Source organism: Nanorana parkeri, unplaced genomic scaffold (assembly GCF_000935625.1).
Source record: "Nanorana parkeri isolate BGI_ZX_2015 unplaced genomic scaffold, ASM93562v1 scaffold117, whole genome shotgun sequence".
Taxonomy (NCBI): domain Eukaryota; kingdom Metazoa; phylum Chordata; class Amphibia; order Anura; family Dicroglossidae; genus Nanorana; species Nanorana parkeri.
The window spans coordinates 1,775,176-1,795,821 of record NW_017306385.1 but is presented as its reverse complement, the minus strand read 5'-3'; the positions used below and the strand labels follow the sequence as shown (position 1 = coordinate 1,795,821).

The window sequence follows — 20,646 nt, the reverse complement described above, 5'->3', positions numbered from 1 at the left end:
AAGGGACATTCTTCCCACTGAGCACCAATGTAAGGGACATTCTTCCCACTGAGCACCAATGTAAGGGACATTCTTCCCACTGACCACCAATGTAAGGGACATTCTTCCCACTGACCACCAATGTAAGGGACATTCTTCCCACTGACCACCAATGTAAGGGACATTCTTCCCATTGACCACCAATGTAAGAGGCTTCTACCTACCGACCATCAATGGAAGGGGCAAATTTCACACTGGCCATTGGTGTAAGAGGCATTCTTTCCACTGATCTCCATCATGTGTGCCCATTTTTCCACTGACAACCAATGTACAGGGTCACCACAATTTTCACTTCTGTCCATTAACATTATTAGTTTAATCTCATGACCATTACTGAAAATAATGTTATCATATAATGTAGAGGGTGTTCAAATACACTTCGGGGTTTATATATAAACAAATGGCAGAGCCATTCAACCTCCGAATCTCAGTGAACGCTTGTTCTGTGCAAATAGTTGCAAAAATGATTGTTCTTAGCGTATTTTATTCAGGTTGAATGTAACATTTAGAAAACACTGCATATTGACCACTAGAAGGAAAGGAGGTGCATAGGAAATTATTTCCTTTTTTCATCGGCTCCATCTAATGATCAGAATAGGACTTTCAGCCACCACTAGAGAAAATTAAAGACATGCTGATCCTTTAACAGACATGTGAACACTGTAAAGAGTGTATCTTCAGAGAAAGTCGTTTTTTGTTCTGGGTTTTTTTTTGGAGATGGCGTTAGGGTTAGGCTATGTTATTTGGCCATTTTAGATGCAACATTGCTTATTGGAGTTCTCCTTTAATCTGTAATACATATTAGTACTAATTATATTAGAAGAGCTGCAGCATAAAAAAAAAAAAAAAAAATCACAGCACATCAGGCTGAAACCAAAGGAAGTTGCTGACAGTAAGCGATAATGATAAATCAAAGGGACATGAAACGCTGTAGCTGCCAGAATAAGACTCTGAGGACTGAATCACATTGTCATTACATGTGACATGTAAAAGCCATATATCTAGCTCACAGATAGCTGGTAAATATCAACAATTGTACAATAATTGTCACATTACATAACCAGATCACCAAGGTGATGGTGGGTCTTACCTGAACATTCAGACTTCAAAAGTGAAAGGAGACACGGCAAGAAGAAAAACGTTCGGAGGATCTATAACCAACACTGACATGTTACAGGAACTGGATTAACAAATGCAATGTCGTGTGTAATGACTGCTCATTAATATTGAAAACTGCGTCTGATTACTATAAATGGGGCATATCACTTAACAGGGAAATAGTGAATATTCATTAAAACTCAACTTCAGGCTATTTTTTTTAATTGGGCCCCCCAACCTATGTAAAAAAACAAAAAATGCAGATCCAGGTGCAATACTCACCTTCTCTCTGCAGCTGTCACCCGCACCCGATATGGAGTCAAGGAGGGGAATGCAGGAATATGGGATTTTTAAAATTTAATTTACTGGAGATGTGCATTAAAGGGTTATTAAACCCAGTAGATATATGCAAAAAGTGTAAAACATTTTTTTTTAAAACGCTTTAAAAAAAGGAGGTTAATACTTACCTGTGTCTTCCCTGCGTGCTCCCGTCCGAAAATTCTCAGGAAGCCGCAAAGCATCTTGGGGCGGGTGCATGCGCAGTTTACATGTTCGGCCAGGAGACGAGGAGAGACACAAGGTAAGTCTATAGACGCGTGCACCCACATGCAGCCACCGTGGGACAGGAAGTGCCAGCAAGGACAGAGGAGTTAACGCTGGATCGGAGACCCGCAGCAGCGCCGGAGGGACAGATGAAAAGGACAGTAAAGAAGAAGATCGGATTAAGAAACATCATTTAAGGTAAGTGCTTTAATTAACATTGGGGGAGGGAAACTTTTTTTGACTTTAATGTCACTTTAAAGTGTGTCTAAACCCAAAAAACAAAAATGTTTACACTGCCTTGGCAAAAAAAAAAAAGATTACACTCCAATATTTCATTAGACCGCCTTTAGCTTTGATTACGGCATGCATTCACCATGGCATAGTTTCAGCAAGCTTATGCAATGTCACAACATTCATTTCTGTCTAGAGTTGCATTCATTTTTCACCAAGATCTTGTAGTGATGATGGGAGAGTCGGAGGACTGCGTAAAGTCTTCTCCAGCACATCCCAAAGATTCTCAATGTCTTGACTCTGTGATGGCCAATCCATGTCCATCGATCCATGAAAATTAAGTCTCATGCTCCCTGAACCACTCACAATTTGAGCCCGATGAATCCTGATAGTGTCATCTTGGAATATGCCCAATGTGCCATCAGGGAAGAAAAAATCCATTGATGGAAAAACCTGATCATTCAGTATATTCAGGTAGGCAGCTGAGCTCATTTTTGGGCACATAACGTTGCTGAAACTAGACCTATTGTCCAATAGAAGGCTCTGACAGATCTGCTTAGCTAAATCTAGACAATGTATATTGCAGCCTGCCAGACCTTAGATGTGTTGGCCGCATTAGTTTTTTTTATTTTCAGGCTTTTTTCCTTTTTTTTTGACCTGGTGATTCTGCCAGTGACAACATTTCCCCTCCTAGGATAGTCTTACACTCACCCTTCTGTATCAGGACAACAGACAAGATAGGACCAGATAACTCTGTTCTCCTATTGTCTATAATATAGGGAGGTGGGGTTCTGTAGTCCTCAGGGCTACCTAATAATAATCAGCACAGGTAGAGAGCACAGGGTGTTAGGAACTCGCTAGAGTATCTGAACTTATTATCAAACAGGTATAACAAAACACTTTCAATTCTATATTTAACAAAAGGGACCAAATAACAGAAGTTCAATTTTAGGGTTTGGATAGATAACACAGCAGAAGCAGCTCACTTTCAGAAACAGATGTTGCCAGGAAAATTGATCTGCAGAGCCAGACTTTTTGGGCTGCTTTCTGACAATTAAAAGGTTGATTACTTTCCCATCTTGAAACAATTGGACAATGGTGCACACTATACACACATCTTTCCTGTGCCTGGAAGCATCGTTTCAGTATCTGTTACCGCCGTTCCCCCGTTCTATGTTGGCCGTACACCAGTAGAATTTTCTTCATTAAAAGTTGTTTTGGGAACTTTCGCTCAATTTTCTAATGGCTGACAAGATCAAATCAACAATCATTTTCGACCGTAGTGGCAAAAAAAAAAAAATCAAAAGAAAATCGAAGGAGCAAGATTGAAAATTGTTCTCGAGCAAAAAAAATGTCAATAGTGAACGTGGTTTTTGTTTGAGAAATTCCATTCACTTCAAAAATCGAACATTAAAATCAAACAAGACTCCAAATGATATTTGACAACTCTCTGATGGCGTTAAGAAATGTTCTCATGAGATTTTTTGTGTGAACTTTCATATGAAAAATCTACCAATGTACAGTATGTGTAGGTAAGAGCGTCAGTGTTTATGGAAAGCTTTTTAACTCCTTAAGGACCAAGGCCTTTTTTTGTTTACATATTATAATCCACATTTTAATTGTGTGCGTCCATAAAACTGCAACAAATTCCAGTACTCTAAAAAGTCAATAGACCACGCTTTTAAAAAGCCCCTACAGGTTGTCAGTTTAGAAATATGCATAAATATTGGCCCTACAATTATTGCTCTCACTCTGGCGTTTGCAGCGGTACCCAACATGTGTAGAGCAATCGTCGTTTTCATACATACACGAAGAAGGGTGGTAGCCAGACCGGTCGGCAGCAGGCCCGGACTCCAGCTCTGGGTCACCAGTGTCACTCTCAGAAGAGAAGCTTAGAGGATCACATGAATGCAGGCTGCATTTTTTTTCAATGGTGCAATAGGAAGAGCACACCCCCAAAATATTCATGGAAAATCCACTAATGGGCCGGTGACACAATAAAGTTGATGTTACCGGCCTCCTAAAGGATTTTTCATAAAGGGATGGAGGCTAAAACCCTGCCGCATGCCATACACCATGTAAAAAAAAAAAAAAGTGTGCGTGTTTTACTTTAGAAGTATGGAAATAAAAATATGTTTCAGCACAAATTCTTGTAGTGTTCACTGTACTGTTTAGGCTATTAATAATTTGTAGATGATCAGTTTATTCAATTCTCTTTATTCACCCTCTTCCAACAGTTTTTGGCAGATACATACACATATCACTTCCAGAATATTATTTATTTAGAAATCTGTAATAAGCCAAAAAAACTGCGTTATTCCCAACACAGAGAAAAAAACATCTGTAGTTCTTTAGCCATTTCTTACAGGAATCTGTAATACACATCTCTGTTCATTCCCATTTATTCAGACGGCAGCTGCCAAGATGTACGCCGACCTACTTTAGTGCATTCTGACCCTCGCTATCGCAAAATTATCTGCTAAGCCCGTCATTAAATGTAATCAATAAAACAACAAATAATGAAAGTCATTGCTGAATATGCCAACAGGGTTTTTTTAGGCTAGCCATACACTGAACAATTTTTTGGCAAATCTGATAAAGGTTCGATGAATTCTAGGCCTCCAACTAACAATTATTTTCATAATCAATTAAATGGCCGATTATTTTTAAAAATCAAACCCTATAAATGATCTCATTAGTGGGTGAACTTGTGAGTCATGAGATAATTAGACAAAAAGGATAAAAATGTTCTGGTGCAAGATATTAGAATGAAATGCGAAGGTTTCCTCACAAAATGCAGAATATAATGACCCAATAATAAATAAATCAAAAATTGACGAATAAGCAAACGAAACAAACGAATTAATATGTGTAAATAGTTCTTTTAAGTCCGGTCTTCCCCGCAGACAGAAAGCAAATACCAATTACAGATCTGTTGACCTTCAGAAGACGTCAGGTGACGAAACGCGTCAAGGGGCAGATCTTCTCACTGTATAGGAATCACTATGCTAGCGGTTTTCATGTGAAAGCTTTTATCCTCTTTTTTTTCTCTGTTTGGCCGGCCGGTATTTTTTAACTTTGATGTAAGTTGCTACTTTTAAATAAATATTCATTGTTGGATGTACTGCACCATGAGGGTTGTTTTCTAATTATCTCATGACTCACAAGTTCACCCACTAATGAGATCATTTATAGGGTTTGATTTTTATATTTTGTCACTGTGTGGCATTCTCACTTTTATTTACTCAATAATAAGATATCTTAATGTTTTGAAGCTTTTCGATTGATTTTATTGTGGAAAAAGACTTTTTTGTATCACACTGTATCCACTTAGGAGCCTTCGCTCAGATTATGTATTAACACAAACCAGTTTTTACACATTTTGTATCGCTTTAAACATTAGGTAATTTATGGAATTTCTCACCGGGTATAACCCATTTATTTATATATTTATATCATTTCTCTTATTAAGGTATTTATATATATATAATTTTTTACCATTTTTAATGGAAATATTTATACTTAACCTATAGCGCTGTGTTAACACTTTCACATCACATTCACCATTTTCATAGCAGCTTTAGGATTAGCAATTAAAACATCTTAGCCTTATTTCTCCAAGAGCGCAGATTTTTTTATTAAAATCGATTATTTTTTTGATCGACTTATCGAATGAGATAAAAAAAAAAAATAATAATTTATGTTTTATTTTAAATAAAAGATAGTGAGTGTTAAAAACAAAGTTTTCCTAAAAATAAAGCGGATGAGCTGAATCAACTAATCGATAATGAGAATTGTTGACAACGATTCTCATTATCGCTTATTATCGATTTATTGATTAACTGTTGCAGCCATAATTAACTCCCATGATAGTCATCTACTTTTATGTACAAAAACAATGAGAACTGACCAAAAAATTGCAAAATATCAAAATTATCTTAGGTTCCAATATGAAGGAAAACTATTTTTGGAAGTTAGTCTTTAAAGGGTAAGAGAACTAATATGGCCACCAAACAATGAGGCGCCTTTGTTAATCAGCAGAAAGATGCTGAGGACGGGAGAAGGCAGGCAAAGTGTGACAGGGCATGTTCCTATTTGTACTGCAGTATTTATGGATTCCAAGGTCTGGTAAGGATGATTGAGGATGTGACCTGACATCTGGATGGATCAGTAGCTGCTTTATGAGGTGTAAATCCCCACAGGTTTCCTTCACTAAACATGTTTCTATATATAGATTGTAATTATATATGCATGTTGTGGAACCATATTTGTTCCTTACATATACAGGTTCTGCTTCCTGTTTGCACCTTGGTGATCCTCATATCTCACTGCAACTTCCCCATACGAGAGTCTACTGACTAAAAAAATAAAATATGTTAGGCTGTTTAGGCTTAAAGGGTTTCTAAACCCTCTGTTTTTTGTTTTGCATAGATCTACTGCTAGTAAGCTGTAGATCTATGCAAAAAGATTTTTTTTAAAAACCTGCTTTAACAGCGGGTTTAAAACTTACCCAGTCTTCGCCGCGTGCTCCCGCCCGAAAATCCAAAACTGCTCAGGCGGCCGCAAAGCATCTTGGGGTGGGCGCATCCGCAGTTCGGATTTTTGGCCGGGAGACGAGGAGAGACCCAAGGTAAGTCTATGGACGCATGCACCCGCATGCAGACACCGTGGGACAGGAAGTGCCAGCAAGGACAGAGGAGTCAGCGCTGGATCGGAGAGCCGCAGCACTGCTGGAGGGACAGATGAAAACATCAGGAAAGAAGATCAGATTAAGAGACATCATTTAAAGTGCTGACTTTAACAGTGGGGGGGGGTGGGGGGATTGACTTTGTCACTTTACAGAATACCTTTCACACTGCACATTGAAGACAAGCAAAAAGGTTGCCTTGGTATTCCAACTCCTCTAGTACGGATACTTTCCATCCATGCACCTAGGACTAAGGACATTTCCGCACTCATGCCTTGGCCCAGCAAAGGAAAGGTACATTTTTGCTGCTGCAGAGGGGCGGGGGGTGTCGGACGTTCAAGAAGAAGTCTTGCTAAAAAAATGCATCGAGCAACATAAGTATACCTTGATGGGCTATCATCAGGGACTGTTACTCTACCCTAAAGGGACAAAGTGACAATGTCTTTTCAAATAATTCTGTTGCTTTTACTCTCCAAAGTCAAAGCACAGCTTCAGCATTATCCCTTGCAGACCAACCTTGCTACACTAAAAAATACAGACCTCAAATTCCCAGAATTGGCCAACTTAAGGAGAACTATGGGGTTAAGGCTTTTCCCCATACTTCTCCTTAAGGTAACGGGAGGACACAAACTAGCGTCCTCCCGTCACCCTAGGCTCAGTATACCGCGAGCTGTAGCCGCAGCAGCTCGTGGTATACTGAGACGCCGCAGCTGAAACGGCTCCTGACAATTGTTCCGGGATCCGCCCAGCTGCGTGACTGACAGCTGGCTCTGCCTCTCTAGAGGCAGAGCCAGCTGTACCCGCCCCCTCCCCCGCCCGTTCCACCAGTCAGCGCTGGCGGATCGGAGCGGGGAGAATCCAGCTCCTCCCCTGTCACGGCAGTGAGCCGTCACAGGATCGAGAGGTGAGCGAACGCCGGTATCTGTTCGCTCACCTCCCGATCTACTGAGCCGACCTGTGACAGTCTCATTGTCACAGGTCGGCTAGAACTATGAGGTGAGTGAAAAGCACTCATCTCATAGTTCTCCTTTAATGAAACATTTCTGACAATCTGGGAACTTCCAATATTATTCTGAGACCCTATTAGCCGTCTTGATCCACAGGTTGTATACCAGACTCAAGATCATGTTCCATCCCCTTTTGTACCTATGACTATATACGCTCATGCACAAATCACGGATCACTTTTAAATGTTTATGTTTTATATTTCTGTAAGAAATAATATGGTTTCTGTGTTGATGTTGTTGTTCAATTAAATTCCTGTTGTAGAAGACAATATAGTAGATAAAAGGAAATATCATTGTAAAACAAAGACGATTATCTTCAGCTGAAGAACGTGATAAAAGAAATCCAATTCTTACAACTAGGGGTGATTCAGGACACCAAAAAAATAACCTTTAACAATAAATGCTACAAGAAAATAATTGCCTGTTAAACAGATAAAGTGAACATTTAACGTTTCTGCAGGAATGGTTTTAGACCTCATTCACATGGCCGTATGCCAGCAAGATCAGCAAATTTCTGTAGCAGGCACAGCTGGGTGCTTTCGATTAGCTGTGGACAAGATGCCTGCGCAGATCAATGACAGGGTGACACTGTCCACAGTTTGTCACTCAATCGCTCAAGGAAGGATTATATGTGGGTCAAGACAATCAGTGGTTACCTTTACTGCAAGTTGCATACCTAAATGAACCATCGGTCCCAAGGCAACAGAAACGCTATGCATATGAGAACTTTTCTTCTAAAGTCAAGTTTGGCCTTATCACCTTCAGCCTCCCAAGGTATTTATATTGTTATGGACCAATGAAGACGTGGAGATAGAGGGGTGGAGCCAAACATGATTTTTACAGGGAAAGTAAAGTTTTACAGATGAAAATATCTGGCTAGATATCAGGATTTACAGACCACATGTGGTTTTTCACCAAAGGTGAAACCTCTATGTGCTGCCACAGCAGCCTGTTTATTCTATTCATTTATTTTGTGTTCTGTATGTTCCTCTGTTTCCCATTTTGGTTTTGCTGTCATATAGCTCATCCGCTAGTTTGTATTTCACCACAATTCCACTTCTTGTTGAATCGACACTGCCTGTGTGGATCTTCTCGAGTCAACAAGATGCTGTACTGTCCATACAGACTGGGTATCAGGGGGGTATGGCTGTTGCATAAAGCGACATTTGAGACAGAACACTTTGCTTCTATATATTTTTTTATCATATGCTCAGTTAGCATTGCTCGTGTTTACAAATGGTTGCTGTAATTCTTTTTCATAGAAAAGGACAGAGGGTCCACCCTTCCCTATTCCATCTAAAACAAATAATTATGACTGGAGTTTCTCTGTAATACTAATAAGCACACTATAGTATAGTGCCAAGTATAGAGCTATTTTACCACGATTCTCCTTCTGGGTCTTGTTGGCGAATTGACACTGCCTTTGGATCTTCTTGAGTCAACAAGATGCTGTGCTGTCCATACAGACTGGGTCTCAGGGGGTATGATTGTTGCATAATGCAACACACCATTCTGTCTTGAATTGTATTGTAAAGCGCTGCACAAACTGTTGGCGCTATATAAATACGATGTAATAATAATAATATAGTCTGTTTCTGTATTTTTTTTTTTATCATATGCTCAGTTAGCATTGCTTGTGTTTACAACAGGTTGCTGTAATCCTTTTCAATGAAAAAAAAAAAAAAAAATGTGACAGGGGATCCACCCTTCCACATTCTATCTAAAACAAATAGTTATGACTGGCGGTTCTCTGTAGTACCAGCACAATATAGTATAGTGCACTGTACTGTTCAGCTATTATTATTTCAAATGGTAAAGCTATAAAAATAAATAATATCTAGGAACTTTTCACATCCTTCCATTTGTGCTGTAAGAAAAAAATGAGCCTAATCGGATTGGTAGTATAGTTTAAGAGATTTGTTATCCCTTTTCTAATAAATGTATGCTTGCAGAGCATTTCTTTTAACTTTCACCCTTTTGTAGCTTTAGATAAAGCCAGTATAAATAACCATTTCTACAGCTGTATATATATGATAAATATCAGCAATTTTACCAGATCCTTTTTTAACAATTACTCATTCATCTTACCCAAGTCATGTACCGGCTCTTTTGTTTGACCACCATCAAAGTTTATCTGTTGTCTGAACACAGAGTTTGACATTTTATGCAATTTTTGTTCAACCTGTCAACTCAATAGGACCTAGTGATGTCACCAAAATATCAGACTTAAGGAGACCGTGTCAGCAACTTAAAAAATTGCAGGGAAAAGAACAGAAAATCAAGGATTTTAAAATGCCTACCTGCAGTGTTTTTCCTTTCCATAAATGTTTAATTCACTTGCAATGTGCCTCTGAATTTGCTAGAAAATCTGACTACTCAAAGAAAAAATTCCTTATCACAGCCCTCGTCTTCAGGAAATGTCTAATTGCTGTCTGTGCTGGCCTGCCTCCTCCACCCTTTCCCTTACCAGCTACATAAGATTTTATGTAGCTGCCAGGCAGTAGTAAAGGGGAATACTATAGAGTGTCACCTGAGTGACTTAAAATCAAAGATGGATCCCAGTAGCCGTTTCAGGGCTTTAGGAGGTCTACATAAGGGAGACGTTTGCAGGTAAATAATGTATTAAATGCCCATATAATATTATGGGAGGGAAGATTTGTGTTCAAACAAATGGTTTGGCAACAGGGTCTCTATTATGCAATGCTAGCCTTAAACATGGCAATATGCAGGCAATGCCAACCACTTTCAGGTACATTTCCTTTGTAAAAATGGCCAAAAGGCTTTTCATCTGCATCCTGTCCAGGAGAGTAAAGGCCAAACTGTAAGCCAATTCGACAGGAGAATTATGGGTGCGTGAAAAACACTCCCCATAATTCAAGCCAACCTGTGACAAAGAAGCTGTCACATGTCAGCTCAATAGATCGGGAATTCAGCAAATACCGCCAATCGCTGACTTCCCGATCCTCTCTTTTTTTGGCCAGGCAGTGTGTGTGTATTATATAGTATATTATATGTCATATAGGAGAATTAATACAGAGTAAACTAGAAGCCTTATCTGAAATGTCAGTGCTACCAAAAGTTCCATCTTTGATTGCTTTGTATTTTGCAGAGTGCGCATACTATATATTTTTAGTTTGCTTTAATACAGACTTGCCTTTGGTTTATTTTTATTTTTGTGCTGGAAATACGAGTTCCCGTGTCTTCCGCAGCCTGCACTTTTTCACTGTAACAAACTGAAAAGGTGACTGGTGCTATTAAAAAAAATAATAAAACCATAATTCAAAGATGTCATATTCAAGGTCAGTTGCCATATTGTTCCCGGGGAAAAGGATTTTCTGTTTTTTTCCTATTTTTTTTAAAAAAAACACAATAGCTTTCTAACACAACAAGGTTTTAAAGGATGTTTAAGCTAGAACTTCTGCTGCTTCTCATAACTTTGTGTACATTCGTAAGATATTTTATCGCACTGGGAAAAAAAAGTCTTCATCTGAGTCAAAAAGTCTAACTTAAGAAACCAGATAGGGTTTTCAGCCAGGGAAACACGTGCACACACACTTTGGGGTTCAGGTGCCATGGCACTAGCACCGCTAGATGGCACTGACGAGTACAGGAAATTCCTATACCTGTCAGCACCATCTAAGGGCACTACCTATACACCAGGCGGGACTTTTATAAATTATCCCTTGTGTCCATCATGCACTGGAAAAAAAAAAGTAGTTAAATAATCAAAATACATAACATTTAACGGAACAAAGCAAAGGTGACTTTACTCTCTCTGCATGTATATTTTAATGAAAATGAATATTTACTGCCATATTTAAAGTGTATCCAAGCCAAGGACAAAAATCTGTAATATATTGCAGCTTACAAGGTTTGCTTAGACATGGTGGCTGCATTCATTTTTTTGGGGGGGGGGGGGGGGGGGGTTCTTTTTTTTGTAGCTAGTGATCCTGCCAGTAACACACTTCCTGTCCTAGGGGGACAATACTATATCTGTAGAGGAACAGCGTTGCCCCACTAGTACAAGAAGTGTGTAGTGTGAAGTGGGCAGGGCTGACAACAATGCAGAGTGCACAAGACAGCACAGGATTTCCATCAGGAACAAAAGCAACTTTAGAACATGAAAGAAATATAACAAGATTTGTGTTAGTGCTATATTTAACTGACTAAAAGGGAGTTGTTCTGTAGTCCACAGGGAAGAACTGGGCAGGGCTGATAACACTGCTTGGGATTTCAGTGCTGCAGAGGCGGAGAGCATAGGAAGTTAGAAGCACACTGGACTTTTGGCAGATCAAGTACAAAAGAGAGACAAAACATGGGAAAATGTGCATGCATTGCTGAGATATACTGAATGTGATTAATGTTTTATTTTGCAATGATGTACATTTTAACAAACAGGATCTCACCTCTTCCATAAGTGGTCCTAAACTCAAAACGTGCAGGTTTGCTCTGTTATGGGGCACATAAAGAAAGACATTCCCTAAAAAACCTCCATAATTCTTGAATTCCTCCTGAAGCGCAGCAGGGGCACGTCCTGGTATCTTAAGGTACCTACAGCCTAATAGTTTTGTATATGTAGTGTGAGATCTAAGGCACTGCTGCCTCTGACTGCACGTGTCAAGAGATTTCAAGTGAGATTTTGGAAGACCATTATTGTGCTGCTCACTATTCTCCTTGCTGGAGGCTCTGACATGAGAAAGCAAAGCCCTGCCTCTACCAAGGTGGCCCCCTCCATACACTACAGAATAAGGCACTGTAAGTCAGGGGAATAGGTCAGCTGCAGGGAGACCGTAGGCAATGCTAATAACTAGTGTAACCCCTGCACAGTTGCTGCATTGCTAAAGCACTTCTCCCTGCAAGGAGTTAATCACCACAGTTTGCACAGATAGTGTTAAAGCTGTGAAGAGACTCGATTGGCTGACACATGCTTGAGATCACTTCAGTCTGAGCCAGGGAGAGACTGTACTACTGTTCCCAGGAGGCTTTGGGATCTGCAGAAGGAGTGAACTGGACTGGATCGATTGAGCGTGCTCAGACAGCAGGGAGGATGCAGAAATATCCGACATACCGTTTTGAGTTGCCTGCCATTATTACAGGGAGAGGGCATACAGGTGAAACTCGAATAATTAGAATATCATGCAAAAGTAATTGCAGTAAGTGCTGCAAAAGGGGCCCAAACCAAGTACTGAGTACATATGCATGCTTGTACTTTTCAGAGGTCCGATATTGTTCTATGTACAATCCTTGTTTTATTGATTGCATGTAATAATCTAGTTTTTTGAGGTTGTGGATTTGGGGTTCTTGGGGTTTTCATGAGCTGTAAGCCATAATCATCACAATTATGACAAATCACGGCTTGAATTATCTTGCTTTGCATGTAATGAGTCTATCTCATATATTAGTTTCACCTTTTAAGTTGCATTAGTGAAATAAATGAACTTTGCACGATATTCTAATTATTTGAGTTTCACCTGTAAACTCTGTAGTGAACTACCCTGATCCCCAACTGACTTGTTGCTCTAGTGCGGGATAAATGCTCTGCATGCTCTTTCCTGCCTGGTGACTCCTGAATCATATTAGTGTTCTTCTGGGTTTCCCACCTGTACTTAATAAAACATTTAAAGCCGCTATCCACCTTATCAAATTGCCAGTGTTTTATGTTTCTTAACACTAGTCGGTACAATCAAATAAACCATGGCTTCTATGTAGTAGAGTTTGGGAACAGCAAGAACAATTAGTGGCATCAAAACAAACCAAAAATACAGCATTGCCTTCTAAAAACAGTAAGTAACTACATGTCACACAGCTTCATCGTTCTAGAGGGAAACAAAGATGCCTAAAAGTAAAATATTTATTTTCTTTTGCATTATCCATATTTTATATTATGTGTATGCCATCTTGCTGAAACTGGTAATCGGCATTAGTGGGAGGTGTGGTACCATCTGTGGAAAGTGATAATCGTTTCCTCAAAGGAAGTTCTCTTTATTTATTTTTGTTCTTGGTCACGGACTGGGCATGTATTAGGAGGACAGTTCTATGTCCACACAATACTCCCGCTCTCCTGCTTATTTAAAAACCACTTACGGCTTCTTTTAAAAATTGCTGCTGTCCAAATATGTGAGGAGAGAACCCAGGGTAGAACTGGGAGGAGCCATACTACACTCTGCAGTGATAATCTAATTTCTTCCATGCTAATTTAGGAGCATAATGACATACTAAGAATGAGGTGCAGTAAAGCCTATGACTTCTAAGCTGTTCAGCCAGCAGAACTGAAGCCAAGAGGTCATAGAGAGCTCCAGGTGCACTATTCTAACTCACAATTTCAGAATGTTTGTTAGAAATGTAAATGTAAGTATTTGTCAACCCCTTAAAGTTCTTTGTATGTTCAAATCTTCAAGGACTTTTAAACAACCTTTTGTCTATCAGCCGCCTCCTGGCTTTTATGTAAAAGTGGTCTGAACTCTGGGGGAAATATTAGCGATGTAAACAGACCACTGGTATTTCCCTTTTAAAATAGAAAAAGAGATCGACACAGAGCCCTCAATCTCTTTTTCTGCAGCCCCTGTTATAAATGAACAGGAAGACACCATATTGAGTCTTCCTGTTCATTCATAACTTGGGGAGATAGTATGTTTACCATGTCCACAATCATGAATGAACAGGAGGTGATGTAGATCACTTCCCATTCATTCATAATTGAGGATATAGAAAACATACTCTGTCCTAAATTATATGCAGTCAGCGATCACTGATGTTAACATCTGAGGTAAAAAATTTAAAGAAATGCAAAGTGGTTAAGATTCCCATCCACTGACATCCTGGAAAGGCAAGTCCAGGGAAGAGGCTCACTAACAGGAGTGATCTGCTAAAAACCATTCCACAACATATGGTGCCATAACCTTTAAATTCCGAAAATAGTCAAATGTTGTATAAATTAACTGATAAGGTTGAACACTCCGTAAAGATGATGCAGCTCCAATTACAGAATAAAACTGGTTGGCTACAACAGCTACTGTAGATATATGCTTATACTCTATAAATACATCTTCTAGACAACAAGTTAATAATGGCCAGTAAAACATTACATGAATTCTTAACATTCCATGAAGGAAATAAAACAAGAATAAAATTACTGAAAAGTAAACCTGTTATATCGTGCTCCTTGAAAGACTCATGGTAGATCTGATACTGGCTTGGACAGTGCTTCTTCAGCCACTTACACACGTCGTGTTGTGTCCAGAATGCTACGGGTTTGGTTGCTTTAAGTATAGTGGGCTGCAAACAAAAAAAAAGAAAACACTTTCGTTATAATTTTTCATTTCAATTGGGGGTTTGAAGAGTTGTTAAAAGGGACACCATGAAAAGAAAAAAAAGTATTGAGAAGGGCAGAATATGACAACTGTACATGTGGAAGACAAAGAGGTGTGGACTTCAAGTTGAGGGAAACAGTTCAGCTTAACACTCTTAATAACTAATTATTTTGCTGTACAAGAGGAAAAGCAACTGTAGCCAAGTTTTTAATGGCTTAAAGAGACACTAAACTCAGGAGTTGAATCTTAAAAATGCATTCAAGTACAATAACTTTTGACAATACTGTATCTAAATTTGTGTATCACTCGGCTGTAGATCCTCAAATCATCTCTGAATTGGTGCCGACACTGTCCTTCCTTCTGGAGGGGGGCTACTTTTGTTCCCCATGGTCCTGGTGTGTGTTGTATAGTAGCCACCGCTCCAAGACCACTCCCGTGATGGAGTACAATCTCATGTTTAGTATTGATGTCCATCATGGGAGGCAACTTACGACAGGTAAGTAATTTGCACAAGTTACTGGCAGGATCACAAGGTGAAAATAAAAGGGAAAAAGCATTAGGCAAACTACTGTAGCCACCACATCTAAGAGCTTGTATGCAACAATGAATTCCATTTTTGGTTATGAGCTTAGATATGTTCTACAGCAGTGGTTCTCAACCTGTGTAACCTCAGGACCCACATTTGTCCTTGGTCATTAAGTCACGACCCAAGTCGCACTGCAATGGAATGCATGGCATTGCAGTATTGGGCATTTGGGTGCAGGCTATTGGACTGTGGATGGGAGGTGCATTTGGGATGTCATTCAAATAAATGGCAACACAAAACACCTTCCACACCAGAATGCGCAGTGGGTACAATTGCGTGGTACAGTGCATTAATCATATGGGACTGTGCAATTAACGCACTGCACTAGTGTGAAAGGGCCCTCAAAAACAATGACAGACACAATCTCACACTCACAGACATTCTCACATGCAAATACACACACTTCTTTTTTTTAAGATCCACCCAGTCTCCCTACCTTACGAGAACTGGAGTGAATCCTCAACCTGGGGTCCAGTGTGGGCTGCTGTGCTGTGATGGAGCTCCATTCATATGTGCATTGCTTGTACAGCTCCCTTGCGTGCCCTGTAGAGGGGCAGGAGCCAGAATGTGACACGTCATTCCAGTCCAGGCACCTCTACAGGACACACGTGGGAGCTGTAAGCAATGCACATATGGATGGAGCTCCCTTTTTGGCCATACTTCCAGCCCACCCCACCTCCAGCATATTTTGAATGGCTGCTCGGCGCGAGAACTGACAGTGCTGCGCTAGGGGGAGGCTGAGGAGTCTTTCACCTAGAAAAGTGGAAGGCATGTGGCGACCCACTAAACATGGGGTCGCGACCCACTTTTGAGTCCACTAAACATGGGGTCGTGACCCACCAGTTGAGAACCGAGGTTCTAAAGCAAACCGCTAAATAACGATTAAATACATATATGGGAGCTGTTTATTTCCAAAAGGATTTACATTTCTGTCCATCCAATCTTAAGATCTATGCACCCTTCACACAGCACAGCCAGGCGGATGAAACCACCATCAGATGAGGAGTAAACTGGTGTCATCTCTCCAACCCCGCCCCCCCCAGCCTACTGACTGAACAGGAAGAGCAGAAGAAGCAGCAAACAGATGAGGTCATCTCCCTGCTAACTCTGCTCTCTTGTTCATTGTCAGCATCTGCATTCAGCACCCCTGACTGGCTATTGGTCCTGCCCCTCTTCTCCCAATCTGAGTACTACGGTATAGGGGATTGCAAGAGGCTTGTGGCACGGCAAAGTCAAGAGCCCACACTAGCTGCATTCAAATAAATAAATGTAACGATTTATTAATAAATAAGGAACTGCATTTATTTGTGTCTTTCATATCTGCCTGGAGTTCAGCTTTAAGAAGTCCCTGACCTGCTAGTCTGGAAATGATGGGATTATCATAGGCACAAACAATCAATTTACACAAGGCTTCAGACACAGAAGGGATTGAGTTTTGATTATTATCAGAAAGGTTGTTTTTACACACTATGCCGGGGCACAATCTGGTATGCAATTTAGTGCACCAGAGCAGTTTTCACTGTATCAATGTGACGTTTTTCCGATAGGAAGATGGATTCCAGAAGAATATTATGCAACTTGTAAAGGTGAGCCTTATTTGATAAAACATTGTCCATCCATATTTAAAAGGGAATATAAGACAGCGTTGTCTTTTGTTGACTTACAGATACAGGAACATATAAGCTTATTACAACATTTTTGTTTAAATTAAAGTAAAACATTTTATTGCAGTGTTGCCTAAATCGTACGAGCCCCATTTGTACCATTTCTCCTATCTTCAAATATTTTATAACTGAAGCATTGGGGCCCACAACAACATTTATTCATTCTGCTTGTTCATTTCGGGATAAGTAGCTCTCAGAAATTCCAAGTTATGGTTATTTTACAACGGCAAATTCCTTTATTAGGCTCATGATTGGTTCTGTTTTTCTTATTTTAAACTATATGCTTTTATTCTAATGCTGTTTTAGATTAGGTTTAATCTCAAATGGCTAATCTCCAATTACTGGTGATCCAGCAGTGTTTTGCTGTAATTTCAAAGTCAATGAATAGAAAAAGAATCACTTTATGGAGTGACACACTGCACACTTCCCGTACCGGTGATTAAAGGTGAACTTTATTATTATATACCTCTTACCTCTATAGGGGTAATGGAGTAGAGCCCCTGCTGTCACCTTCTTATCTCTGTGTAGGCTATAGACCTGGCATGTGTGACGAAGGGGAACAAAGTTAATTCCTCCCCAAGTAAGAAATTTAAAGGCCATTTTGTGGCAACCAAAAAAAGTACCCTTGAAATGAAGCTACCCCTGCACTTCAAAGGGTAAGTTCTAATTTTTTTTCTAGGGAACTGGAGTAAAACAGATCTACTTAGCTAATCCCCGCTCAGCCCCCTTGGGGCTGCTTGATTGGTTTCTGCAGCCTCTTCTCCCCTGGACTCCAGAGCTCTTGGGACCACTAAGGTCATCACATCTAATGCAGGTTCCATAGACCTGCATTGCATTAGATGTGAGGACACTGAGAGACAGTAGATCAAGTGGAAGAGTAGAAGAGGACAGCAAACGGCAAGGGAGCGGGGATCAGGTACGTAACTCTGCTTTACTCCAGCCCCTAGAAAAAAAAACAGCACTCAACCCTTGCAGTGCGGGGGTAGTCCCACGGCAAGGGTGCCTATTTTGTTTGCTCGCAGATGGGCTTTAACTGTTTCAAAGTGCTGTAGTATAGTTTATCATGCCATCTCTCTCTCTGTCCCTTAATAAAAATGGGCAGACAAAGATGGATACTTTGGGAAAAAGCAGTGTTTTTGCAGCAAGGCTTTGTCAGACATCAATGGGAAAGAACAGTGGTCACTGGGTGGAAAATCATGGGTTTCTGTGTTCCCAGTTCCTTTACGGTAAACGCGACTGTTAATAACAACCTGGGTCACAGCAAGTATACAATGTAGGTGAGCACAAATAGTTATTACAGATTGCATCCATAATACAATGCGAAGCATACTGGACTTTCTGACAAGCAAGCCCAGCATTTCCTGTATGCTTTGACAGACTGTATCCATTTATTTGTTAAGATGATATAGTCTCTGCAGACAGAGGTAGGGCAGGGTGTGAACTTCCAATGACTCCTTCAGACCTTATGTTAGCACAATAGCTGGTATATAAAGCTGGATATAAACTGGTAGATTTTCGTATTAATGTTCATATAAGAAATAATCATATAAGAAATCTCATCAGAACATTCAATAATGCAATCACAACGTCGTGTTTGGAATGAACAAAAACCACATTCACTGTTAGCATTTTATTCTTTCTAGAAACATTTTCCATCCTGCCTCTTCAATTTCTTCCGGGACTACAGTCCAAAACAATCAGCGATTTAACCCCATTAACTATTGGAAAATCAAACAAAGGTTTCAAAGATTTTTTTTTAGCCAAAATCCTACTAGTGTATGGCCAGCTTCAGACCTCAGCTGCTCATCCTTACAGCTCCATTTCTTGGATAGAAGCAATGATAAATCAAATATATAAAAAAAAACATAGGCGCTCACAAGACTTGAAAGGAGCCACAATGTGCATTCAAACAATTTTACTGAGTGTCCACTTTTACTCAGTAAAATTGTTTGAAAGCACACCGTGGCTCCTTTCAAGTCCTGTGAACTCGTCTCTTCATCTATTAGTATATTATGTATTTTTTGTAGTATATCCAGACATATTTCATTCTATCGTGTGCAGGGATCACCTCTCTGTATATTTACTGACACTCACATACACAGCTGCATGCTTTAGCTTGAGCACCCTGGCCAAATTATTGGTTAATTTTGTGAAAAGGAAACAACTGCTGCAGGAAACACTGTGTTAAGGTGCCCACACACCTTACGATAATCGTACGATAATCGCGGGAAATCCCGCGATCGTACGATTATCGTAAGGTGTGTGGGAGCCGTGCGACCTCTGCTACTGTAAGGTCGCACGACTTTTATCTTAGGAACATGTTCGAAAACCCGCCGAGAATCGTAAGATTTTCGGCGGGTGTGTAGCATGTTCGTAAGATAAAAGCCCGACAGGCCGGTGTGCGCAAGCGAACACTGCCCGTTCAGCATTGCGGTCATCGGAAGCCCGCCCCTCAGCGGGGCGGGCTTGCGATCATCGCAAGTACGATCTGCCTGTCCAAGATAGGCAAAACGTACGTTTTTTTAATTACCTTACAACCATCGCAAGACAAAAGTCTTGTGATGGTTGTAAGGTGTGTGCCCAGCCCCAGAAAACAACATGTTTGCAAACAGTTACAGTACATTTTAGTTCAAACACTTACACAAACACTTCATACACTGAGACATAGAAAATGGTAATTGTGGCATGTGCAAAAGTATGAACAATCATCTATGTGTCCAGTGTGAAACACTGTTTCTGAAAGGTCCCTGTCCCCAGTTACCTCATTAGGCCTTAATACTCATTAGGAGTTGTCACCTGTTGACAATCACAGAGCTTAGTAAAAAGCTCTGCCACGCCATACTTTGGGCTGTTGAGAGCAAGCTTGGTGCAGTGACTACTTTACAACACACACAGGGACCACGGGGAACAAAAGTAGCTACTCTCCAGAAGGAAGGACAATGTCAGCACAAATTCAGAGATGATTTGAGGATCTACAGCCGAGTGGTACACAAATAAGATACATTTTTGATAATAGTTAAGGTACTTGAATACATTTTTAATATTTATCTCCCGAGTTTAGTGTTACTTTAAGGTGAACTGTTGTAGAAGTCAATGGAAGGTCTGGAAGACCAAGGAAACTTTCAGAGATAACTTCTCATATTCTTGCTAGAAAAGACAAACCCTCTTATGACAGCAATGGACCTGCAGGAAGGTTTGGGTGACGCAGGAATCGGTTTACACTGTTCTATATTGCAGTGTTGCTTGCAAAACATGATCTCTATGGAAGGAGGACTAAGAACTAATGTCAGAGACTAAGGTATGAAAAACAGGATCTAGACAACCCTTAGGTCTTTTAAAGCCATGTCCTGTGGACTGATGAAGTAAAATTTATATCTTTGGCCACAATCACCAAAGGTTTGTTTGGAGGAAAAAAGGAGAAGCATTTGATGAAAAAAACACAAAAAAAAAAAACAAGTTGCCAACTGGGGGGGGGGGGAGC

General features: G+C 40.1%; 1 protein-coding gene across 1 annotated transcript in view; it reads right to left on the bottom strand.

Annotated features, from left to right (window-relative positions):
• Nucleotides 1–20,646, bottom strand: part of SAMD12 (sterile alpha motif domain containing 12) — a 270,158-nt gene that overhangs the window by 126,824 nt on the left and 122,688 nt on the right. The window contains exon 3 of the mRNA XM_018553346.1: nucleotides 14,751–14,880. Coding sequence (XP_018408848.1) covers nucleotides 14,751–14,880 — 130 coding nt within the window. The remainder of the gene's footprint in view (nucleotides 1–14,750; nucleotides 14,881–20,646) is intronic.